The 26,666-nt window shown below is 43.3% G+C and overlaps 1 protein-coding gene across 1 annotated transcript in view; it reads right to left on the bottom strand.

Moving 5' to 3' along the window:
* LOC137660295 (mitotic spindle assembly checkpoint protein MAD1-like) overlaps window positions 1-26,666 on the bottom strand; it is an 87,381-nt gene that overhangs the window by 13,976 nt on the left and 46,739 nt on the right. The window contains exons 11-13 of the mRNA XM_068395083.1: window positions 22,024-22,211; window positions 16,608-16,786; window positions 5,450-5,640 (exon numbers count right to left, since the gene is read on the bottom strand). Coding sequence (XP_068251184.1) covers window positions 5,450-5,640; window positions 16,608-16,786; window positions 22,024-22,211 — 558 coding nt within the window. The remainder of the gene's footprint in view (window positions 1-5,449; window positions 5,641-16,607; window positions 16,787-22,023; window positions 22,212-26,666) is intronic.

Below are 26,666 nucleotides of genomic sequence, written 5' to 3'. Positions count from 1 at the left end.
GTGGTGGGGAAGGGGCTGGTGTCCCTGATCTAGCCCACACCGGATCCTCACTCGAGACGGGTCCTGCGGGCACCAGAACCTCGTCTACTGAAAGCACTCCCGTAACAATAGCAGACTCCTCACTCGTCTGCGTAGACACAATGCAATTGGGTTTATTAATAACAGACTCATGGGGAACAGCAATGGGCTGTTTCCCCGCAACGGACTTACCTCGTCCCCTACTCTGGGTAGGGGAAGGGGAACCGCTCTCAGAAGGAGCTGAAGGAGACGTTATCGGAGAACCGATACCAGGCTTCTAAGGTGACCGCTTCGATGCCTTCTTTTTGGTGCCGTGCAACGTCCATTGAAGTTCCGGCCAGGACTCACACTCCGGACACATGGAAGCAGGAGAACACACTCTGCCTCGACACGTGGTGCACAACGTGTGCGGATCGATGTTAACCTTGGAGAGCTATGCCCCGCATGACTTACCAGCCTTGGCACCGGGACAGCGGCGTTGGGATTCCATGAGGGTAACCACAAGCAACACAAGTAAGGGATAGGAATGAGAAAACACAAAGGGAACACGTGGAACACAATGGTGGGTCGGACGGGATGTGAAAGAGAGCGGCGAGATGTGATCTACGCCGCGACCAGATGCTTACTGACGACAACGACCCAGTAGCGCACCTACGCGCTGACCCCGGGTCGCCTCAGGGCACTATCCCTCCGCCACGGAGGGACCCAACAAGGGAAAACGGAGATAGGGGGGACTGCGCAAAATTCTTGGTCGGATAGGGAGGAGATCCCAGATACTCCTAAGAAAGAAGTTCGAGGTAAGTACCCCGTGTTGGAACAAATGGCTTTTTGGGTGAATCTACAGATCGCTTCTGTAGAGAGAGTCTTTCTGTGGTCCCTTGGTGCAAGAGTAAGAGGAAGGCCAGATTCGCTTTGCAACCAAACAGGGGAATGATATGACCCCCCCCCCCAAGAGGGGTGCCTCTATTTGAGGTGTTACACCATTGTCCTCTGCCATGTATCTAGGAGTCTTCGGTGGGATGCAAAGAGACACCTTTAAAACTATGATGGCAGAAAGCTGTAAATTAGAGAAATCTTGTTGCTCTACCTCTGAAATAGATAAGTGTTGATCTTTGCTCAGCACACTTGTTGGGGGGAAAGGGAGACCTGTTCCCACTCACATAGTCAGGTAGGTACTATGAATATTTCCAACGTATCATGTGATGGGAATGCCAGTGCCGAGGACAAATGGTCTGTATTATCATGGGTCAAGTCAGGCTCACTATGCACCATAGGAGATAATATCAAAATCAATATGTTCAACACAACTGCCGTCCTTGGTTATCAGAGCTCGAAAACTCTGATTAAGAAGGATTTGGCTCTTGGAGGTATACCACAAGGGCCCCCTTCAAGGCTGGGGCAAGTACAAAAGTATGCATACTACCATAATCACAAGTGCACAAGGATAAGGAAAGGCAAAAGAAAGCTTGGAGAGCGGTCATAGCATATGTCCCTTTCGGGTCAGTAGCCACAATGTTACCAGCATTCCAAGAATTCTTTCTTTCTGGTCAGAGCAAAACGATTTAGGATTAAGCCCTTGTAAATGATGAGGGTTTGTTTCCGCATAGGAACAACTGAGAATTAAGAGAAGTTTTCAGCTTCAGGGTTTTTGGAAAAAACAAAAAAACAAAAAAAACTAGACATTCCCTCTTATCTTACATCTCCTATCACAGGGAAAAGTTTCCAAAATCTGACCTGTCAATTCTGATATTGAAACCATACTAAAAATTAGCACATCATCTGTGAAATTAACATTTATACACAATACAACCAGAGAATAATTCCTGACAGAAAGGATCATAGCTACTGTTTTCACAATTTTCTGATAAATATCACAAATATTGAAAGTGAATTGTATTTTTGTTGGGCTTTTGTTAGTGCGTATAGGCCAGGTTACGAGGAAAGTGAAAGAGCAGAATGAATTCTGGAATGAATTAACTAGGTGTGTAGAAGGACTGGTTAGAAGGAATTTTGTAGTTGGCATGGGTGACTTAAATGCTAGAGTGGGTACCGGAGAGATAGAAGGTATCATAGCGAAGTATAGCGTACCAGGTGAAAAGCAGAGTGGTGAGAGACTGGTAGATATGTGTGTTGAGCAAGAGCTGGTAATAAGTTGCAGTTTTTTCAAAAAGAAAGAGTAGTATACATGGGTAAGAGTGGAAAATGGAAGAGTGGTAGAAAGGGCATTAATGGATTATGTGTCGATAACTAGAAGAATATTTGTAAGGTTGAAGAGATAATAAAACCAGAAGTAAAAATAAAGAATATCAAGAAAAGTTGGAAATGGCTTATGAGAGAGTGAAAGTGAGAGAAACTGGCAATTTAGAAGAGTGGTAGTAAACAAAAATTTGGTTGGGACTGTAAGTAATGTGTGTGGCAAGAGGATTGTTGGAGGCAGCACGAGGAAGGGTAGTGAATGGTGGAATGAAGGAGTGAAAATAAAAGTGGGAGAGAAAAAAAAAAAAAAAAAAGAGGGCATTTGAAGAACGTCTGCAGAGTAATTGTGTAGAAAAGTATGAAAGATATAGAGAAAAATGTGGAAGTAAAATGTAAGGTAGCTGAGGCAAAGAGGGTGGCTGACTGAAGGTGGGGTCAGGGTTTGGGTCGTTCATATGAAGAGAATAAGAAAGGCTGGTTCGAGAATTGAAGAGACAATGAAAGATGAAAATGGAAGGTTGTTAAAAGGAGAGGAGGCAAGGAAAAGGTGGAATATTTTGAAAGTTTACTGAATGTTGAGGATGATAGGGAGGCGGATATAATTGCTGTTGCAGGTGTTGAGGTGCCAGTGATGGGAGAGAAGAATGAGAGAGAGATTACAAGAGAGGAAGTGAAGAGAGCACTAGATGAAACGAGAGTAGGAAAAGCACCTGGTATGGATGGTATGAGAGCTGAGATGTTAAAGGAAGGGGGTGTGACTGTACTTGAATGGCTGGCGAGATTATTTATTATGTATTTTCTGTTGTCAATGGTACCAGTGGACTAGGTGTGTGCGTGTACTGTACCACTATATAAAGGTAACGGAGACGTGCATGAGTGTTGTAATTCAAGGGGTATTAGTTTGTTGAGTGTGATTGGAAAAGTGTATGGTAGAGTACTTATTAATAGGATTAAGGATAAAACAGATAATACAATCTTAGAAGTACTGGGTGGTTTTAGAAGAGGTAGGGGATGTATGACTCAGAATTTTACAGTTAGGCAGATATGCGAGAAATATTTAGCAAAAGGCAAGGAGGTGTATGTTGCATTTATGGATCTAGAGAAAGCGTATGATAAGAGTTGATAGGGAAGCAATGTGGAATGTGATGAGGTTATATGGACTTGATGGAAGGTTGTTGCAAGCAGTGAAAAGTTTCTACGTAAGTAGTATAGCAGGAGATTAATTGAGAGAGTGGTTTCCAGTGAGAATGGGGCTGAGACAGGGATGTGTGATGTTGCCATGGGTGTTCAATTTGTTTGTTGAAGCAGTGGTGAGAGAGGTGAATGCTCAATTGCTTGGTCGGGGATTGAAACTGATAGACAAGAGTGATCATGAATGGGAGGTAATTCAGGTGTTGTTTGCGGATGATACTGTACTGGTTGCAGACTCGGAAGAGAAGCTTGGTCGATTAGTGACAGAGTTTGGAAGGGCGTGTGAGAGAATGAAGTTGAGAGTTAAAATGGGTAAGAGTAGGGTTATGAGATGAACGAGAAGGGAGGGTGGTGTGAGGTTGAATGTCATGTTGAATGTAGAGTTACTTGAGGAAGTAGATCAGTTTAAGTACTTGGGGTCTGTTGTTGCAGCAAATGGGGATTGAAAACAGATGTACATCAGAAAGTGAATGAAGGATGCAAAGTGTTGGGGGCAGTGAAGGGAGTGGTAAAGAATAGAGGGTTAGGCATGAATGTAAAAAGAGTTCTGTAAGAGAAGGTGATTGTACCAACTGTGATGTATGGATCGGAGTTGTGGGGAATGAAATAGCTGAGAGACAGAAATTGAATGTGTTTGAGACGAAGTGTCTGAGGAGTATGGCTGGTGTATCTTGTTTAGATAGGGTTAGGAATGAAGTAGTGAGGGTGAGAACGGGTGTAAGAAATGAGTTAGCAGCTAGAGCGGATATGAATGTGTTGAGGTGGGTTGGCCATGTTTAGAAAATGGAAAGTGACCGTCTGCTAAAGAAGGTGATGAATGCAAGAGTTGATGGGAGAAGTACAAGAAGAAGGCCAAGGTTTGGGTAGATGGATAGAGCGAAGAAAGCTCTGGGTGATAGGAGGATCGATGTGAGAGGGGCAAGAGAGCGCGCTAAAAATAGAAATTAATGGCGAGCGATTGTGACGCAGCTCCAGTAGGTCCTGCTGCTTCCTCTGGTTGCCTTGGTGGCCGCAGAGGTAGCAGCAGTCTATTCAGCGTGAGAAACATTATTGGGGTGGATAACGGGGGAGGGTGGGCTGTGGCACCCTAGCAGAACCAGCTAAACTCGGCTGAATCCCTTGTCAGGCTGGGAAGGGTGGAGAGAGGTAAGGTCCCCTTTTGTTCCCTTGTTTATATGTATCCTACTGAGCCAAAATTGGGGGAAGTGCCTTAGTAAATAGAATAGATACAAACCTGAATCATTTAAAATGGGTATATTCTCGCAACGAAATTTAATGTTAACCTACACTTATATTGCTTGATATGACTAAAATAATTTCAGCCGAACTCAGTTGAGTCCCTTGTCAGGCTGGGAGGAACGTAGAGAGGAGAGGTCCCCTTTTCTGTTTCATTTGTTTGATGTCGGCTACCCACCAAAAATTGGGGGAAAACCATTGGTATATGCATGTATGAAACTGAAATGCTAGTCAGATAACTGAGCCAATACAGTAAGTACTTTCTCTTACTTGACTGAATACTTTATTCGGTTCGATATGCAATTCATGAATATATTGTCTATCAAAATAAATACAGTACTTGTGAAATTTTGAAGCAAATGAAATAAGAAACGGAACGTCTTCAGGGCTAGGTTCAAATGTGGACGTTAATGGACTCCATAACGGGTCAACTGTCCTGATATGAAGCTTTAGCTTTTGGACACTATATGAATTCTGCAGTACAAGTGTTGAAAGAAATTTTCAACATTTTAGTAAAATGTCAAAATTCTCACACAAGATAGTAGGAATGTGACATACAAGTAATATTCATCAAAATTATTATTTTATCTCACTCAAATGGTAGCTATGAAAGTGCTCAGTGTGTTAGAAGACTCAATATACTACAAGGAGAAGAGGGAAGATGAGAATTTGGTCATGAGTGGGATTTAGGTAGAAAGTAAAACACACAATAGAGAAATAAAGAAGAATAAAAGAATAAAAAAAACATCAAATATTACAAAGAATATCCTAACATTAAAAGGTGCATCATGATGCATTTGTCACTCACCTGAAACATAAAGAAGTCATCAGAAGACTCTGCATAAATGTTGGTAAGTTTATAATGATTATCACCTGTGCTATCTACTCTGTACCCAGTAAGTAGATAGATTGCCTCCCTCATTTCAAGTGACTTCTTTTTGAATAGCTCCATCAGTCGTTTATTGCGTGTCTCAATAGAAGCTATTTGCTCTTGTAAATCTGAAACAAGATTAAATTGATAAAGTAAATACAATACAATACAAAAAACTCAAAAGGTAATCCTCAACATAGTTTCTGAAAAACTCAATTTTCAACTCATCACTTCAGAAAGATTAAGGAACTAGGTTAGGAAGAATAAAAACTTTATCAAAAAATAAAATGAAATTTTGAGGTTCAATAATATATGGCTTTTCTCTCGGAGAAGGAAAATTCTGTATTTTACAGATTATGTAATTTTTTCCTTTGAAAATGCTAATTCTGTTAATAAAAAGTTGATAAGAAATTAGATCAGATAATTTTCTATTAAAATCTGGTAACACTATTCATTATATCATTGTTTTTGTGATATTCTTATAAAAATTACTATTTTTTAGGTTTGTTATTAATAGAAGATATCTAAATTGTTTGTCATCTTACATAAACATTTAAATTTAGATTGTTATATGAGGATTAGTCAAAAGTACAACTAAAATATTTGCTTTTCAATTAACCTCAAATTCTAAGCCATCCCACAGCCAATGTTTTTCTGAAATGGCAAATTTTGTCCATAAGTTTTTTTCTGAAAGGGTAGGAATTTGGAAATAACTTACCAAATTATCCAAATCTACTGAGGAACAAATATTCAAAAGTACCCAATTCCTCTTGACCAACATTCATGAAGCCTGATTATAGGAGATGCAATAATGTTAAATATTTTTTGAAGCATACCAAATAGTTCAAATGCTTAAACAGTGAGTACAGTGGTACCTCTACATACGAATTTAATTCGTTCCACAACCAACTTCAGATGTAGAAAATGTTCGGATGTAGAAACGAATTTTCCCATAAGAATACATGGTAATTCATTTAATTCGTTCCTCAGCCTAAAATCCCATGATAAATCCATAATAAATGGCTACACTTAATTACACATAACAATACCATAACTGCATAATATGAAAGAAGCATGTAAAAAAGATAATTATAAAGAAATAATAAATAAAAAATGTGTTTTATTGCCACTTTACCTTAGAGACAGGCCAACGCAGGTGTAGGATTTTCTACGCCAGGAGGAGACGGACGATCGGCGAGAAGGTAGACATGGTGTTTACATGTTCATTAAATAAGTACTCTCTCTCTCTCTCTCTCTCTCTCTCTCTCTCTCTCTCTCTCTCTCTTGTTCTTCTTCACTGTTAGTGTTAGAGACGTCTATTAATTTTTTCTGAGAGAGAGAGAGAGAGAGAGAGAGAGAGAGAGAGAGAGAGAGAGAGAGAGAGAGAGAGAGAGAGAGATTAAACAAAAATGAATGATTAAACAAAAATGTGTTGTGTACATATGATTTTTAACAGCGTTAACGAGTTGAAAGACAGTTAAATGTAACTAAAAAAACAATATCAGCGAATCTGAATTCCTTTATTAACTAAAACAAATATTGATACAAACACACTCGTGTGCGTATGTGCAAACACACACACGCACGAGGAGACACGATCGGCGAGGAGGTAGAGATGGTGACTGCGATAACATACCATAACTTACACTGCGGAAATTTTAATCTAACTTAGCTTATTTATTTTTTTTTATTTTTATATTTCATATTTTTTCCATTTTTTTTCTTTTGATTTTTTATTTTCATCACTTTCAGTGACGTGTTACGGTATGTTATCGCAGTCATTATCTCTACCTCCTCCCCGACCGTCTCTCTTATTGCGTAGCCATTCTTGCACCTGTGTGTGTGTTTGTGCATACGCACACGAGTGTGTTTGTATCAATATTTGTTTTAGTTAATAAAGGAATTCAGATTAGCTGTTATTACTTTCTTAGTTACATTTAATTGTTTTTCAACTCGTTCACGCTGTTAAAAATCATATGTACTCTATACACATTTTTGTTTAATCTCTCTCTCTCTCTCTCGGAAAAAAAAATAATAGACGTATCTAACACTATAACAGCGAAGAAGAACGAGAGAGAGAGAGAGAGAGAGAGAGAGAGAGAGATATTTTATTTAAAGAACATGTTAATGCTATGTTTAGAGAGAAACAGAAAAAGAGAGAAGTCTTATTTAAAAGAGCTTGTTAATGCTATCATGGTTTTCTTTGCTTCACTTTTTTCTTTCTTTCTGTTCATCACGCTGGCCCTTCTCACAAATGACCGTTGCCAACAATCTCTTAGTCCTTTATGCCTATCAACAAAAGGCATTCTATCTCTTCCAGGGTATTGCTAAGATGTCTTGTAATAATGGTGATCCCCTTCGATGGTTATTTGCTTTAATGGCTGCCTTCAGCTTGATGATCCTCGAGATCATAGGCCTGTTCCGGCCATATTGTTTAGCCATACAGTATCACTCACATGCACACTGCTCTCATGTTTTTCTATAATTTCTTGCTTCAATTCTAATGAAAGAATTGCCTTCTTCCTGTACTGAAACTTAGCTTCTTAGGCACCATGATTATAGGTAAAATCAAAAAGGAAATGTGAGAAAAGGAAGAAAATAAGCACTGTTAATAACAGACCAAACAGAGGACAACCACACGATACACACAAGAATAGAGAACTGAGCACTCGACGCTCAATGGCGTAATGTTTACTTCGTGTGTCGAAATAAAATTCGGGTGTAGAGTAAAAAATTTGCTCGAATTTTACTTCGGATGTTGGAAAATTCGGATGTAGATACGTTCGTGTGTAGAGGTTCCACTGTATTGTGAATTGTCAAATTTTAACTTAATTTGCTACAAATTAAGAATTTACTATCTGTCTAGTTTTTATGCTTTCAAAATCTTCACTTGCACAACATGTATACCTATTTAAATAATTGCTCCCAACCCACCATTAAGATTTGCCCCAAACCTGCTCCATTTTATCCCTATTCCAAGTACAGGTATTCAAAACTTGTCCTCTACAGCAATATATCATGAAAAATTTTCATCTTACCTATAGTTTTTTTAAAAGATTATTATGATTTTTTTGTCACGACCTATATGTAAAACCCTTTGTTCTTCCTAAATAGAGGCCCTGGTGAAAGGAATGAGCAAGTAATCAATCTCTCTCCAGGCTGCTGCCACATTGATTTAACTTGTTCTTAAGCTGCAGTCTTAGCCAGAAATAAACTGAGTTGGCTCTGCATTTGTGGTAATAGTATGAAATTCAGAGGTCACTTCCCAGTTAATTAGTAGGAGATTTAGAGCTCACTTCCTTTTTAGGATGTATAAGAGGTATTTGTGAAATTTTTAAAGTATAGATTTTGTGCAGGATGTAAAATCCATAAGATCCTGTCAGCTAAAGGATTCCCATGTTCCTTACTTGTATAACAAGCAGTGTACCTTTTCATCAAAGAAGCTTATGTCTAATCACTTGAATTTAGCTAAAACTAGGGTTAAAGATAGTTAAGCTAAACACAATAAGTGAGACCAGTATTAGTTTGCAGTCATTTTCCAAAGAATTTACTCCCCCTCCCCTTCTGTGGTTATACACAGTTTCTTCAAATTTAAGTCAGGTTAATCTCACAGGCACAAGTTAGGGGTTTGAGGAACTAAAATGTAACAGCATTTTATTTTGATGATTTAAAGTGGGATCTTAGATCAGAGTATAATGCTTTTGTAAATAATAGGCTCAGGAATAGTGGAAATTTCTGGAATCTCTTCAAATACTGTTTCCTTAACGTAGTATTATTGAAGTTTCTAATACGATAGTACTTTGCCTGGGATTATTCCTCCTTTACCGGCTCAGGTTATGCCAGTCTCCTATGCTAACATTACTTGGGAACAGGTTTCACAGATTATCTATTCATTTCTCATTTGAGAAGTAATTAAAAAATCACAAATTTCAAGTAATTTGTATTTTTCCTAACAGTACTTACCTCGAACTACTCTCTTAGGAGTATCTGGGATCTCCTCCCTAACCGACTAAGAATTTTGCGTAGTTCCCCCTAACTCCGTTTTCCCTTGTCGGGTCCCTCCGTGGCGGATGGATACTCGCCCTCAGGCGACCCGGGGTCAGCGTACGAGAGCGCGCTGCTAGGTCTGAGTCGCCAGTAAACATACGTTTAAGTACTATTCAAACTCCTGTAAGACACTCGGGGCAGGATGGGTGGGCAATAACCTGAAAGTAGTTTGAGGTAAGTACTGTTAGGAAAATTACAAATTACTTAAAATTTGTGATTTGTTCCAAAACGGATTACTTACCTCAAACTACTTTCTTAGGAGACTTACACTTTAGGAGGAGGGGGGTGGACTTACAGGCCGGAAGATCCCCATTACCACCCCATACACGGGACCTAGATAGGAGGCTAGGTCTAGACGACCCAGTGGACAGGGTAGGAGAGTCGGGGGAAGCACGCAAAAGTCTACTTTTTGTATACTGTAACTCACCTTTATGCATAATCCGGACATGGGCTTCCAGAGCATCCATCTCTCACATGGGAGGAGGAAAGGAAAGGAAAAAAAGGGTAGCAAGGAAAAGGGGGAGTAAGGAGGAAACTTGTGTCGCTTGCGATTACTTCCCTCGGGCTACCCAGGGCTTTTAGCTTTAAACTTGTTGCATGGCGGAAATTACTGGCCCAATGGAGAAGGAGTCCAGGGATTTCCTCGTACAGTCTTTCAGGTAGTGAGGCGTAAAGGTGGACTGCCTGGACCAAGTACCTGCTCGCATGATTTGGCCCACTACCATGTTGCTATTAAATGCCAAAGAAGTGCTAAGGCTCCTAATATCATGGGGTCGCGGGGTACCAGGAACCGCAGACCCCTCACTGTCGTAAGCTCTCTTGATGACTTGCTGAAGCAAGAAGGAGATTGTGTTTTTAGACACTGCCCTCTTCACTGGGCCTGAAGAGACAACAGACTTTTGATGGGTGGCCTGAGTCTGGCTGTCCTACTAAGGTATTTTCTGACTGTTCTCACTGGGCACAGGAGCAAGTCTTCCAGGTTGTCTGAGTGAGGGATTGACGGAACTGAGAACTCCTTGAACCTTGGGTTTGCAACTGCTGGGTTCTGGGTTTTGGCCACAAATTCAGGCAGAAACTTAAAGGACAGTTCCTTCCACCCTTTCGAGTGCGAGACCTCGAAGGACAAGCCGTGGAGCTTACTCACACGCTTGGCTGAGGCTAGAGCTAGTAAGAACACTGTCTTGAGAGTGAGGTCTTTATCCAGGATGTTCTTAAGGGGTTCGAAAGGAGGCCTTGTTAAAACCTTGAGAACCTTAGCCACGTCCCACTGCGGAACCCTAGAGGTGCGTGGGGAACGAGATTGCTTGAAACTCCTGATGAGCATGGAAATTTGGCGAGAGGCCCCTGGGGCGATGCCTCTCGAGTTGAAAAACTCGGACCCCCTTGATAACTGGAATGGAGACCCACAGGTTGTCCCTCAAGTGGACCAGGAAGTCTGCAATCCTGTGGACTGATGCCTCCAAGGGTCTCAGGTTCTGTGCGGCACACCACTTCACAAACGTGGCCCACTTGGCCTGGTACACCGTGCTCGAGGACTTCCGAAGATACCCTGACACCCTCGAAGCTGTCTTCTCCGAGAATCCTTCCTTCCTTAATAGGCGCTCGATAACCTCCACGGGTGTAGCTGAAGGCACTGAGGGTTTTCATGCAGCCTTTGAAAGTGAGGCTGGTGCAGTAGATCTTCTCTTACTGGTAGGGACCACGGAGGGAGGGTGGCCAGGTCCTGTAGATCCGCGAACCACTCCCTCTCCGGCCACCAGGGGGCTACCAAAGTTATCCTTGTAGCCCTTGACTGTCTGAGCCTGTTGAGTACCTGTCTGAGAATCCCGAAGGGGGGAAAGGCATATACGTCGATACCGTCCCACGAGTGCTGGAAGGCGTCCTCGAACGCTGCTGCCGGGTCTGGCACAGGAGAACAGAACACGGGGAGCTGAGCGTTAAGCCTCGTGGCGAACAGGTTTATTACTGGTGAGCCCCAATACTGGAGGACATCCTGTGCCACTTGCGGATGTAGGGACCATTCCGACCCCACTACTTGTCCTGCCCTGCTGAGGCCGTCGGCCAGTACGTTTCTCTTTCCCGGAATGAATCTGGCTGTGAGAATGATGTGGTTCTTCTCGGCCCATTCCCGGATCTGAGACGTGAGGTCGCACAGTTCCCTTGATCTCAAGCCTCCCTGTTCCTTTATGTATGCCACCACGGTGGCGTTGTCGCACATGAGGGCTACTGAGTTTCCCTGAAGTTGATGGGCGAACGTTGTGAGGGCCTTTTGGACTGCCAGGAGCTCGAGCAGATTTATGTGGAGGGGCTTCTCCTCCGGGGACCACTTTCCCTCTGCCGTCCCTTAGAGCAGATGGGCTCCCCACCCCTCCTTTGACGCATCTGTGAAGAGCAACATCTCTGGAGGAGCGGATGCGAACGGTACCCCCTTTAGGGTGTTCTCCCTTTCGGACCACCAGAGCAGCATGTTCCTGGAGGCCGGCGTCATCCTGACTAAGTTCTGAGGAGGGTCTCCCGGTGACCAGAGGTCCTTCAGGTTCCATTGGACTGGCCTCAGCTTGAGCCTCCCCTGAGGAACCAACTTCTCCAACGAGACCAGGTGTCCCACGAGTCTCTGCCAATCCTTGGCTCTCATTGGTGCATTTGTCAGGAATGGTCGTATAACTTGATCCAGGTTGTTCAGCCTCTCCTCAGAGGGGAATGTCCTCGCTAACTGGGAGTCCAGGATCATCTCTAGGTACGTCATCCTGGTGGTGGCGACTAACTGGGACTTCTCTAAGTTGATGGTGATCCCTAGTTCTCTGCAGAACTGCAATATCTTCGCCCCCTGCTCCTTTGGTGCCCAGGCTGATACTACAGTGAACACCCTCGTGAACAACTGAGGAGCCGTTGACAGGCTGAAGCAGAGGGTCCTGAACTGCTGACCCTGGGATCCCCACTTCACTCTGATGAACTTTCTGCTGGAGGGGTGTATGGGGATCTGAGAGTAAGCATCCTTGAGATCCAGGGACATCATGAAATCCCCTTCTCTCAAAGCTGCCAGCACTGACTTCGGCGTGTCCATGTTGAAGGACGTCTTCTTGATAAACTTTCAGGGCCGAGAGGTCGATGACTGGTCTCCAACCTCCAGTAGCTTTCTCTACCAGGAAGAGCCTGCTGTAGAACCCCGGGGACGATTCCTGGACGGGTTGCAGTGCTCCCTTGTTCAACATGGCTAACACCCCTTCCTGCAAGGCTGCTCTCTTCTTGTGATCCTTGGGTGCCAGCCATTCTGCCCCATGTACGGGGATCAGAGGGGGCGGGTCTGACAGGAAGGGAATCCTGTATCCCTCCTTGAGGACTGTCACGGACCACAGGTCCGCACCGTTGTCCCGCCATGCTTGCCAATAACGTTTGAGGCATCCCCCCACCTGAGGCGTGGGAAGGTGAAGGGGGCCTCCCTTCCTATCTCCTTCTGGGGAGACGTTTTGAGCAACCTCGCCTTGAGCCGGCGTACTTCTGCCAAAAGGAGGCCTGGGCTGGGGCACCACTCCTGCGGGAGGGCCGTGGGGATTGATGCCAGGAGGGGGAGGGGGCCTCCTGTCTAGCTGGTGGCGTAGGTGGGTAGGCTCCGTCCACCGATGGTCTCCTACGGGGAGGATGTCTTGCCGCTGACTGTCTGGGCTCCGTCGAGTCCTTAAGCTTCCCCACTCTCTCCATCGTTTCTGCTACTGCCTGAAGGGGGAACAAGGTCTCACCCCCCACCGGAGCATTTCTTAGAAACTTCGCCTCACATTCGGGAAGTCTACGGGGAGCCTGTTAAGGATTGTATCCCTCCTCCTTAACACCCAGTTTGCCGTCTGGATCAGTGATTGGAAAGTAAGGAATTTCATAGCCTTCCCTCCCGAACGTACGAGTTCCTGTAGTAGGGCCTGATTCTCCGGCATTGATAGATCATGGGATAGCTGGAACCCTGTCAGGGTGCACGCCCACCAGTCCAGCCAGGAAGTCACATTTACGATGTCCTGTGAAGTGTCCTCCATCATGGCGGCCTCCGCTTGAGAGAAGACCACTGGGGCAGTAAGGCTCCTATCATCTGTACTGCCCTGGTTTAACGTCGCGACAGCTTCTTCTAAGGTGCGGGGTCCCGCATGATGCTCATCCGGCACATAAAACTTTTTTTGGGTCCTCAGTCCAGGCAGGAGCTTGAAGGACCCTTGGGGTTTTAGGGAGTTCTTGTGCCCTGCGACAAACCGGTCGACATGGTCCATGGCCAGGGCCACGTCCGGCGCTAGAGGTAGGGTCAAGGATGGCTTCTGCTGAACCGGATTGTCTACCATCCTTCCCAAACCTGAAAGCCAAGCCTGCTCTGACGATGGTTTAGGCTTGTCTAACCTGTGATGGTGCCGGATCAGTGCCAGGACCTTCCTGTAGGAGGACACTTCATCAGGGGAACACTCGCCGGTGTCCAACAAACCCTCTACCACTTGATCCTCCGTGTCGGCTGCATCCTCGATCACGGATGGATCCGTGGGAGCGGACGTATCCCTTACTTCCGGCTGGCTCAATGGAGCGGCTACCTCCGTCACGGATGGAGCCGCCGGGGTGGAGGTAGCCATCATGGGTCCACCCCCTCCCGAGGGAATCCGTGGAGAGTAACTGTCTTGTTGTGCCAGCGGCTGCATCCGTAGCTTGGATGGAGCCGGTGAGACAAAGGGCGTGGGCGCCATGCTGTTGGGTCGAGCCCGCGGCTGCCTCCGCTGGACGGATGGAGCCGGTGACTTGCCGGGCAAAGGCAAGGGAGAGTTGAAGTGTGCCAACGGCTGCATACGACGGGCGGACGGAGCCGAAGAGACACTGGGCAAGGGCGCGGAGGCGGCTCCAGCAACCACCGAGGCAGGCACTGGAGCGGCAGGAGCTCTACTCGACCCGCAAGGGGGAAAAACCACTTTAACATACTTCCTCTTGGAAGAATTCCTCATCTTATTCTTCCTTCTTTTAATCTTGGCTTTCTTCCTCGAAGGGCCTGTGTATAAGCTCACCTTCTTCCTCTTAGACCTCTTCCGCTTCCTTCTCGCCTCCCGGCCGCTGGAATCCTCTGACGATGACGAATTGTAGGATGAGGAATCGTCCGAGGTAGATGAAGAGGAAGAGGAGCTGTCAGAGTCCTCCTTGTCTTCTGCCACTAACCTAGGGGCTTGTAATTGTGCTACCGGGGTGACGGGTTGCATGAAGTCCGGCGGTAGAGAAGCTGAAGGCCCTGGGGGCGTGCGTAGTGCCCCTCGAGAGGCAAACCAGCCCGCAAACTCCTCCTCTTGCAGCATGGGTGACCTGAAGGGCGTCCCTGGCGCCGTCCACACAATGGAGTCGGGGTCTGAAGAGCCCGTGGCCTGTCTTTCTTTGTCTAGCCTGCCCCCGGAAACCGCTGTTCCTGCAAAACACTGCCACGATGGGGGGGAAGGAACTGTTTCTGACCTCCCCCACACTGGTTCTTCACTGGAGACGGGTCCTGCGGGCACCAGAACCTCGCCTACGGAACACACTTCCGCCACACTAGCAGACCACCCACTCGTCTGCGTAGGCAAAACAACATCAGAATCATGGGGAATGGCAATGGGCCGTTTCCCCGCAACAGACTTAGCTCGTCCCCTACTCTGGGTAGGGGAAGGGGAAGGAGAACCTCTCTCTGAAGGCGACGTCAAGGGCAAGCTGATACCCGCCTTCTTAGGAGACCGCTTGGGCGCCTTCTTAGTTGTGTATAAGGTCCACTGCAACTCCGGCCAGAACGCACACTCCGGACACCTGGAGGCAGGCGAGCACGCTCTGCCTCTACACGAGGAGCACAACGTGTGTGGGCCGACATCGGGCTTGGACAGCCAAACCCCGCAAGACTTACCGGACTTGGGCCCGGGACAACGACGTTGAGATTCCATATGGGAATACACGAATACACAAGCAACACAAGGAAAGGATGTGAATGGGAAAGCACAAAGGGAACATGTGGAACACAATGGCGGGTCGGACGGGATGTGAGAGAGAGCGGTGAGATGTTATCTACACCGCGACCAGATGCTTACTGGCGACTCAGAAGCGCGCTCTCGCACGCTGACCCCGGGTCGTCTCAGGGCGAGTATCCACCCGCCACGGAGGGACCCGTCAAGGGAAAACGGAGTTAGGGGGAACTACGCAAAATTCTTGGTCAGTTAGGGAGGAGATCCAGATACTCCTAAGAAAGTAGCTTGCAGGTAAGTACTCCGTGTTGGAACAACTTATCTTTCAAAAGAACTGAAAGAAAAAATGAGTAATTCATTCATAAACCGTTGTGTCAAACAATGTGCTCCAACAATTTCATTCTGATATCAAGCTTCTGAGTCATAGCAAGTACCTGAGGAACAGTTTAAAACTGGCATTGCAGTCCTGAAAGTTAGTTTACATTCAAGATAGGATTAGCATATAGTGTTTTTTAACAATAACGGCTGGGTGTTTAAGATTCTTTACATGACAATCTAAAAACTTGTTTACACCAATAATTTGTGAGAAATCATTGCTGTTTTGCATATATGTGGTTTGTCACCTCAGTGAACCTCTAAAATAAGGAAGTTTTGGTTAGATCAGGTTTTAACAAATCATTTTATGAGAAACATTACAGATAAGATTTGTGCTCCTTAAATTCCAATTTTATCTATACATACCCTTTTAAATATAGAGAGAGAGAGAGAGAGAGAGAGAGAGAGAGAGAGAGAGAGAGAGAGAGAGAGAGAGAGAGAGAGAGAGAGAGAGAGAGAGAGATAAAACCAGCAGAAAAAATATAGCTTCTCTAGACAGTAAGTATTCATTGTCAAAAATCATTAATTATAACACCACTGACTTTCTGCAATGCATCATTGAAGTTTACCCCAGATGGGGAGGAAAAGACCCGTCTGACTGACATACAGCATTAAAATGCATACCCAATACGGTATATCAGAAATTGAAAGCACTTTATTATACAGTACACTGTTATCTGAATAAAAACCCATCACACTACATTACACTAAGAAGAAGAAGCATTCATCCAAAAACAACTTACTTGCAACTTCTTTGCTGGAATGGCCTTCAGTGGCTACTTTCATTCCCACCTTCTGTGTTAAGTCATGCTGCTCTCCTTCTTCCAATAAACGAACACGTTCACGAAGAGCTTCATTCTCTTTCTGTAATGTCTCCAATTGTGTCTCACGACTTTCTATTGCTGCGCTTAAGGGATTGTTCCTGTTTGAAAAAACAAAAAATTACAGCAGATGTACAAGGAAAATGAGCACTGAAATTCACTATCACCCTTAACTTCTTAATGGCAGGTTACCTACGTGCATTTAGCAAAGCCTTAACAGCATGTATGAGTTAAAAGGAATTACTAAACTATCTATCATATTATATTACTCAATATCAAACCCAGGAATAACACTTACGCAAAACTTATAAAAGTGCTACAAGTGTTTCTCCTTTTATGATGAAAATTTATGTGGATCTTGAGAAGGCATTCAACTGTGTGCTAATATAAGAAATGACATGAACCCAATGAAAGTAGTGTGTACTGGAAAGACAGAGTTGTTAACGTTATTGCGGTATAACATAATACTTGGAGTGAAGACAATGGCAGGCATATCAAAGGCACTAGGATAAAAGTTTGTGTCAATCTAAGATTAGCTAATTTAGCCTCAAGTCCTTTTCTGTTCATTATAGTAATGAGAGCTACAAAAGAACACGGACAGCAGGGTCTCAGGGAGCCTGTCTAGTATTATCAGCATAATATGAGGAAGACGTAGAAAGGTTTAAAAGATGGAATAGAGACGATAAGAGTGAAAATCACCAATACATTTATGGCAACAGGTAAGGAAACAAAGGAAAAGCAGTCAGGAAAGTAACTTTGAGGACACAATAGGGGTGCACCTAATACTGTATACTGTACTAACTACAACAGATGCTCAAACATGGCAGAGGACCATGCCATGATAGAATGGTAGGGCTAAAGAAAATTAAAATTTCTTGTAACTAACAAACATGCTTTCAAATATTCCTTTGTCTTCTAAGAGTACAAGGTAGAAATCCACCTTGAGAAAAATCCTATTTAAATAAAAAGTTACATCCTTTAATTCAGAGTAACAGATTCTGCATGTCAGAAATAAAATAATACCAAATAATATTACAGAAAACACCTGGAAATCCAGTAAAACATACAGAAAAAGTATTTAATATCCCTGGTTATATAGAAAAACTTCCTTATCTGAGGTCATTATGTTCCAATAACCCCCCTTGTTGCAGAATTTTGCGGATAATAGGCAAAAGAAGCTCTAAAGATGTTTTCTACTTTAATTGTACTTTAAAGGTAAAATTTTACACTAACAAAATATCTTTCCCTCTCTATCTGACATATGCATAAGGCTTTTATTGTGTTGTACTACGCTAAACTGCAGAGTATAAAAATAAAAGTTCTGTATTCTGTACATTGCTATAGTAATAACATGATATTGTCTGGTATAATAATAACAATAATAATAATAGTAAAACAGTAATAAAATACAAATGCACACTAACCTTATTACTAAAACCTTTAAACTATTTGGTACTCATGTCATATTATACCCCAACTTATAAAGATATTAACAATGAAAATTATTTAAAGATGCTCAAAATCATACAGTACTGTATATGATTATGTAATATTTAATATAAAATGCATGACAAAAATTATAGTACATACATATACCAAGGTACTTCCCCCATTTTTGGGGGGTAGCCGACATCAAACAAATGAAACAAAAAAGGGGACGTCTCCTCCCTATGTTCCTCCCAGCATGACAAGGGACTCAACCAAGTTTGGCTGGTACTGACAGGGTGGCACAGCCCACCCTCCCACATTATCCACCACAGATGAATCTTCATAATGCTGACTCCCCTACTGCTGCTACCTCCGCGGTCATCCAAGGCACCGGAGGAAGCAGCAGGGCCTACCGGAATTGCGTCACAATCGCTCGCCATACATTCCTATTTCTAGCACGCTCTCTTGCCTCTCTCACACCTATCCTCCTATCACCCAGAGCTTCCTTCACTCCATCCATCCACCCAAACCTTGGCCTTCCTCTTGTACTTCTCCCATCAACTCTTGCATTCATCACCTTCTTTAGCAGACAGCCATTTTCCATTCTCTCAACATGGCCAAACCACCTCAACACATTCATATCCACTCTAGCTGCTACCTCATTTCTTACACCCGTTCTCACCCTCACTACTTCGTTCCTAACCCTATCTACTCGAGATACACCAGCCATACTCCTTAGACACTTCATCTCAAACACATTTAGTTGGTACAATCACTTTCTCATACAGAACTCTCTTTACATTCATGCCCAACCCTCTATTTTTTACTACTCCCTTAACTGCCCCCAACACTTTGCATCCTTCATTCACTCTCTGACGTACATCTGCTTCCACTCCACCATTTACTGCAACAACAGACCCCAAGTACTTAAATTGATCCACCTCCTCAAGTAACTCTCCATTCAACATGACATTCAACCTCGCACCACCTTCCCTTCTCGTACATCTCATAACCTTACTCTTACCCACATTAACTCTCAACTTCCTTCTCTCACACACCCTTCCAAATTCTGTCACTAATCGGCCAAGCTTCTCTTCCGCGTCTGCAACCAGTACAGTATCATACACAAACAACAACTGATTTACCTCCCATTCATGGTCATTCTCGTCTACCAGTTTCAATCCTTGTCCAAGCACTTGAGCATTCAACTCTCTCACCACTCCATCAACATACAAATTAAACAACTACGGTGACATCACACATCCCTGTCTCAGCCCCACTCTCACCGGAAACCAATCGCTCACTTCATTTCCTATCCTAACACATGCTTTACTACCTTTGTAGAAACTTTTCACTGCTTGTAACAAACTTCCACCAACTCTATATAACCTCATCACATTCCACATTGCTTCCCTATCAACTCTATCATACGCTTTCTCTAGATCCATAAACGCATCATACACATCCTTACCTTTTGCTAAATATTTCTCGCATATCTGCCTAACTGTAAAAATCTGATTCATACAACCCCTACCTCTTCTAAAACCACCCTATATTTCTAAGATTGCATTCTCTGTTTTATCCTTGATCCTACAAATCATTACTCTACCATACACTTTTCCAACCACGCTTAACAAACTAATACCTCTTCAATTACAACACTCATGCACATCTCCCTTACCCTTATATAGTGGTACAATACATGCACAAACCCAATCTACTGGTACCATTGACAACACAAAACACATATTAAACAATCTCACCAACCATTCAAGTACAGTCACACCCCCTTCCTTCAACATCTCAGCTCTCACAACATCCATACCAGATGCTTTTCCTACTCTCGTTTCATCTAGTGCTCTCCTCACTTCCTCTCTTGTAATCTTTCTCTCATTCTCATCTCCCATCACTGGCACCTCAACACCTGGAACAGCAATTATATCTGCCTCCCTATTATCCTCAACATTCAGTAAACTTTCAAAATACTCTGCCCACCTTTTCCTTGCCTCCTCTACTTTTAACAACCTTCCATTTCCATCTTTCACTGTCTCTTCAATTCTTGAACCAGCCTTCCTTACTCTCTTCACTTCTTACCAAAACTTCTTCTTATTCTCTTCATATGAATGACCCAATCCCTGACCCCACCTCAGGTCAGCTGCCCTATTTGCCTCACTAACCTTGGACTTTACTTCTACATATAGTAATATGTGATAAGTGACATGAAAAGATTTGAATACTCATTCCTTCTCTCGTGATAAGTGACATGAAAAGATTCCAATATTCTCTCTCTCTCAATCCTCAAAATAGTTTTGGTATTTTGTGGTATATAACACACACACACACACACACACACACACACACACACACACACACACACACTCTCTCTCTCTCTCTCTCTCTCTTTAAGGGGAAAGAATGTGAGAACAATCTTAACCTTTGGGCCAACACTCCCTTTACTTGAAACTTCTTTAGGAAATATTACTTTAGAGCAGCCTACAATACTGAGTGGCAATGTAAGGGCCAGATTCAAAACTTTGCCCTAAGCTTCCAAGTTTAGCAACTATGTTTAAATTAATTTTCAGCATTTATTTTTTTGGAATGGTATAAATAGTTCAACATTGAATAGTGAAATCTGCAGTTAATGTACAGTATATAGATTTTTCTTTTTCAATTACATTGCTATCAAGTTTTATTCAAAAGAAAAATTTTAATACTGTATCGATAGTTTTTTCTCATTATTCTTTTAATAAAAAAACTTATTACAAAATCCAAGAAGGAATAAGCACAGATGTCACAACAGATTTAAAAACTAATTTGTCTAAGATAAGAGGGTCTAGAACAAAGAAAAGATTGTGTACATGTGAGACTTCTGTATCTATTCATGGACAACAAGCTTAATTTAAAGAATGTCCATTAAATGAAAAGCAACATAGTATCATTTCGTGGAGTGATGCCAATAAGTTATATGTTCCTAAAAAACTGATATCTAGATAACTGTGTGAGCTCCCTTCTCCCTTGGAAGTCAATTGGAGGGATTTTGTCAACTATATATAGGAAAAAAATAAACCCCTTCCAATATACTTAGGACAATGACATGTTTTCACAGGTGTGCATATTTGCCATCTACCAATCAGCCTGATTTTGTAAATTAAATCAGGAAGCACATTGATTATTATCATTATTATTACTAGTTAAGCTACAACCTTAGTTGGAAAACAAGGATGCTATAAGGACAAGGGCTCCAACAGGGGAAAATAAACTAACTGAAATAGAAGTACTGAATAATTAAAATAAAATCATTTAAGAACAGTAATAACATTAAAATTAATTCATATATAAAATATAAAAACTTAAAAATAACAAGAGGAAGAGAAATAAGATAGAAAAGTGTGCTCGAGTGTACCCTTAAGCAAAAGAACTCTACCCTAAGACAGTGTAAGACCATGGTACAGAGGCTATGGCACTACCCAAGACCAGAGAATAATGGTTTGATTTTGAAGTGTCCTTCTACTAGAAGAGCTGCTTACCATAACTAAAGTCTCTTCTACTCTTACCAAGAGGAAAGTAGACACTGAATAATTCCAGTGAAGTAAACCCCTTAAGTGAAGAAAAATTGTTTGGTAAGTTGTCATGTGCATAAGGACAGAGGATAATGTGGAAAGAATAGGCCAGACTATTCAGTGTATATATAGGCAAAGGAAAAATGAGCCATAACCAGAGACAGGGATCTAATGTAGTTCTGTCTGGCCAGTCAAAGGACCCAATAACTCTCTAGCTGTAGTATCTCAATGGGTGGCTGGTGCCCTGGCCAACATATTACATAAGTTTTGTAAGCTAGATCAGATGATCTGTAAATGGGGTTTCTAATGTACTGTACAGTTTGCTACTAATACTAGTTTTAAATACGTACTTGAAATGCAAAACTTTTGTAGTGGTAGGGTCATAATCTCCCTTCAGGGTCAAATTTTCTATTCTCCCTTCTAAAACTTCCTTAGCCTGAATTAAACTTTCATTTTCTTCCTTGAGTTTCTTCACCTCTTCTTCAAGTTCAGTCATCTTTTTCTCCATGCCCAATACTCTCTCACCCCGATCTCTTTTCTGTGGATAAAAACGAAGAATTTAAAAATAATATATATGTCTATTAATTCAGTAAATGCCTTTGTGGTATACACTATCAACTTAGCAACACCTTTATGACCTCATAAAAATGGAAAATATTACATTTCAAATCTCAAGAAAACTAAATCCTCTCTTTTCCGACACAAAATTAATAAACAACCTAACAGCATCTGCACTAGACAAAATGGGGATACTTAAGCATATCCAAAAATAAATTACTGTATATTGAGAAAAATTTATTTCCTAAGAATTACATGGCCTTTCTTAGAACCGAATTAGCTAAAAATGTTATTTTTATTAGTAAAATAAATTTTTGAATATACTTACCCGATAATCATGTAGCTGTCAACTCCGTTGCCCGACAGAATTCTATGGAGGGATACGCCAGCTATCACAATACTAGAAGGGGGTGTACTTACCAGCGCCACCTGTGGCCAGGTACTCAAGTACTTCTTGTTGACACCTCCTCAATTATTCCTCGGTCCACTGGTTCTCTATGGGGAGGAAGGGAGGGTCGATTAAATCATGATTATCGGGTAAGTATATTCAAAAATTTATTTTACTAATAAAAATAACATTTTTCAATATTAAACTTACCCGATAATCATGTAGCTGATTCACACCCAGGGGGGTGGGTGAAAACCAGTGTACAAGATTAAAGGATAGCTAAGTATCCCATATTTCATATAACAGTTATCTCAAATAACAATGAAATAATAAGTACCTGGTAAGGAAGTCGAATTGAACCGTTACTCTGCCTCTTTTTTAAGTTCGTCTTCCTTACTTAGCGCAGCGTTCCTCTTGGGAGGCTGAATCAACTCAAAGGTGCTAAAGTATACAGGGCTGCAACCCATACTAAAGGACCTCATCACAACCTTTAACCTCGGCGCTTCTCAAGAAAGAATTGACCACCCGCCAAATCAACAAGGATGTGGAAGGCTTCTTAGCCGACCGTACAACCCATAAAAAGTATTCAAGAGAAAGGTTAAAAGGTTATGGGATTATGGGAATGTAGTGGCTGAGCCCTCGCCTACTACTGCATTCGTTGCTACGAATGGTCCCAGGGTGTAGCAGTACTCGTAAAGAGACTGGACATCTTTGAGATAGAATGATGCGAACACTGACTTGCTTCTCCAATAGGTTGCATCCATAACACTCTGCAGAGAATGGCTCTGTTTGAAGGCCACTGAAGTAGCCACAGCTCCCACTTCATGTGTCCTTACCTTCAGCAAAGCAAGGTCTTCTTCCTTCAGATGAGAATGTGTTTCTCTAATCAGAAGCCTGAATAGTAAGAAACTGAGTTCTTAGAACTTGGAAAAGAAGGTTTCTTGATAGCACACTATAAGGCTTCTGATTGTCCTTGTAAAGGTTAAGACCTTTTTAGATAGTACCTAAGAGCTCTAACTGGGCAAAGTACTCTCTTCAGATCATTCCCCACCAAGTTGGACAGGCTTGGGATCTCGAACGACTTAGGCCAAGGACGTGAAGGAAGCTCGTTTAGCAAAAACCGAGCTGCAAGGAACATGTAGCCGTTTCAGATGTGAAAACAATGATCCTGCTGAAGGCGTGGATCTCACTTACTCTTTTAGCTGTTGTCAAGCACACGAGGAAAAGAGTTTTTAATGTGAGGTCCTAAAAAGAGGCTGATTGGAGAGGTTCAAATCTTGATGACATAAGGAACCTTAGGACCACGTCTAGATTCCAGCCTGGAGTGGACAACCGACGTTCCTTTGAGGTCTCAAAAGACCTAGGGAGGTCCTGTAGATCTTTGTTGGTGGAAAGATCCAAGCCTCTGTGGCGGAAAACCGCTGCCAACATACTTCTGTAACCCTTGATCGTAGGAGCTGAAAGGGATCTTACTTTCCTTAGATATAACAGGAAGTCAGCAATCTGGGTTACAGTGGTACTGGTTGAGGAAACTGCATTGGTCTTGTACCAGCTACGGAAGACTTCCCCTTGAGACTGATAGATACTGAGAGTGGATGTTCTCCTTGCTTTGGCAATCGCTCTGGCTGCCTCCTTCGAAAAGCCCCTAGCTCTTGAGAGTCTTTCGAAAGTCTGAAGGCAGTCAGACGAAGAGCGTGGAGGATTGGGTGTACCTTCTTTACGTGAGGTAGACTTAGAAGGTTCACTCCTAGAGGAAGAGTCCTGGGAATGTCGACCAGCCATTGCAGTACCTCTAAGAACCATTCTCTCGCGGGCCAGAGCGGAGCCAACCAACGTCAGCCGTGTCCCTTTGTGAGAGGAGAACTTCTGAAGTACCCTGTTGACAATCTTGAACGGCGGGAATGCATACAGGTCGAGATGGAACCAATCTAGCAGAAAAGCATCCACGTGAACTGCTGCTGGGTCTGGAATCGGAGAACAATACAACAGGAGTCTCTAGGTTATCGAGGTAGTGAACAGATCTATGGTTGGCTGACCCCACAGGGCCCAAAGTCTGCTGCAAACATTCTTGAGAAGGGTCCACTCTGTGGGGATGACCTGACCCTTCCGTCTGAGGTGATCTGCCATGACATTCATACCGCCCTGAATGAACCTCGTTACCAGTTAGCTTTCGATCTTTAGACCAGATGAGTAGGTCCCTTGCGATCTAGAACAACTTCCACGAAAGAGTCCCTCCCTGCTTGAAGATGTAAGCCAGGGCTGTGGTGTTGTCAGAGTCCACCTCCACCACTTTGTTAAGCTGGAGGGACTTGAAGTTTATCAAGGCCAGAATAACCGCCAACAACTCCTTGCAATTGATGTGAAGTGTCCTTTGCTCCTGATTCCATGTTCCCGAGCATTCTTGTCCGTCCAAAGTCGCACCCCAGCCCGTGTCTGATGCGTCCGAGAGGAGACGGCGGTCGTGTTTCTGAACAGCCAAATAGACTTCCTTGAGAAGAAAGCTGTTCTTACACCACGCGAGAGAAGACCTCCTCTCTTCGGAAACAGGAACTGAGACCGTCTCTAGCGTCATGTCCTTTATCCAGTGAGCAACTAGATGATACTGAAGGGGGGGGGAGGTGGAGTCTCCCTAACACGATGAACAGGGCCAGCGATGAAAGTGTCCCTGTTAGACTCATCCACTACCTGACTGAGCATCGGTTCCTTCTCAGCATGCTCTGGATGCATTCTAGGGCTTGGAAGATCCTTGGGGCCGACGGAAAAGTCCGAAAAGCTCGACTCTGAAGATCCATACCCAAGGAGACAATGGTCTGGGATGGGACGAGCTGAGACTCCTCAAAATTGACCAGGAGGCCCAGTTCCTTGGTCAGATCCATAGTCCATATGAAAATCTCCAGACAGCGACGACTTGTGGGAGCTCTTAAAAGCCAGTCGTCTGACGGAGCCGGACACAAGATCATGGTACTGCTGCACAGTCTGTGAACTGTCAATCATGGGCAAGCGAGGAAGTACAGTGACAACCCGAATCTGTCTAGACTGTCTGGGTCGTACAGACAACTCCTTATCGGGTTGCTGAGGTTGCCGCACTGCGTCACAACAAGTCACTTCTGTTGGTTGTTGAACGTCTTCCCCGTGACACATTGACTCCGTAAACAAAAAATCCTCTAACAAGGACTAAGCTTGGACTGCATGTCTTGCAACACAGCTCAAGGTCTATGGGAGCAGGTGTGGTAACAGACGGGATTAGCGACTGAAGTGGAACCATTACCTTCCCTGGAAGCATGTTATGCTTAAATAAAAGTCCATAAGAGGCTATGCAGCTAAAGGCTCCCTCCAAATGACAGAGTCCTCAAGGGAATATCAGAAGGAGGGAGAAAAGAACTTTCTCATCTACAGGGACTATATCCTAGAAAAGCTAAGTTCTCTCAGTGAGGGTTCACTGGTGCAAAAGCAGCAGACTAGAAGGCAACGTTATGAAACTGCTTGACAGTCTAGTGAGTTGGCAACAACCAAAGATGTGTGACTGAGAAGCATGCGGTAAGGTATGCAGAGCATGTTGTATGCAGAGTATGCTGTATGCAGAGCATGCTGTATGTAGAGCATGTTGTATGCAGAGCATGCTGAATGCAGAGCATGCTGTATGCAGAGCATGTTGTATGCAGAGCATGCTGAATGCAGAGCATGCTGTATGCAGAGCATGTTGTATGCAGAGCATGCTGTATGCAGAGCATGCTGAATGTAGAGCATGTTGTATGCAGAGCATGCTGAATGCAGAGCATGCTGTATGCAGAGCATGTAGTAAGCAGAGCATGCTGTAAGCAGAGCATGCTGTATGTAGAGCATGCTGTAAGGTAAGCAGAGCGTGTGCATGGCGTTTAACATTTCTCAGAAATTCCATGACCAGTGCTAGAGTGCTTTATGCATGCTTGCATGGGGTTTTAATATCAACATAATATTTACCTTACATTCATAACTCATGATTCATATTTTTGCCATATTTTGCGATATTGTTAAAAATATATTGCAAGGAATACAAATATATTTTTT

Source organism: Palaemon carinicauda, chromosome 20 (assembly GCF_036898095.1).
Source record: "Palaemon carinicauda isolate YSFRI2023 chromosome 20, ASM3689809v2, whole genome shotgun sequence".
Lineage (NCBI taxonomy): Eukaryota > Metazoa > Arthropoda > Malacostraca > Decapoda > Palaemonidae > Palaemon > Palaemon carinicauda.
This window is presented reverse-complemented; position numbering and strand designations above follow the sequence as displayed.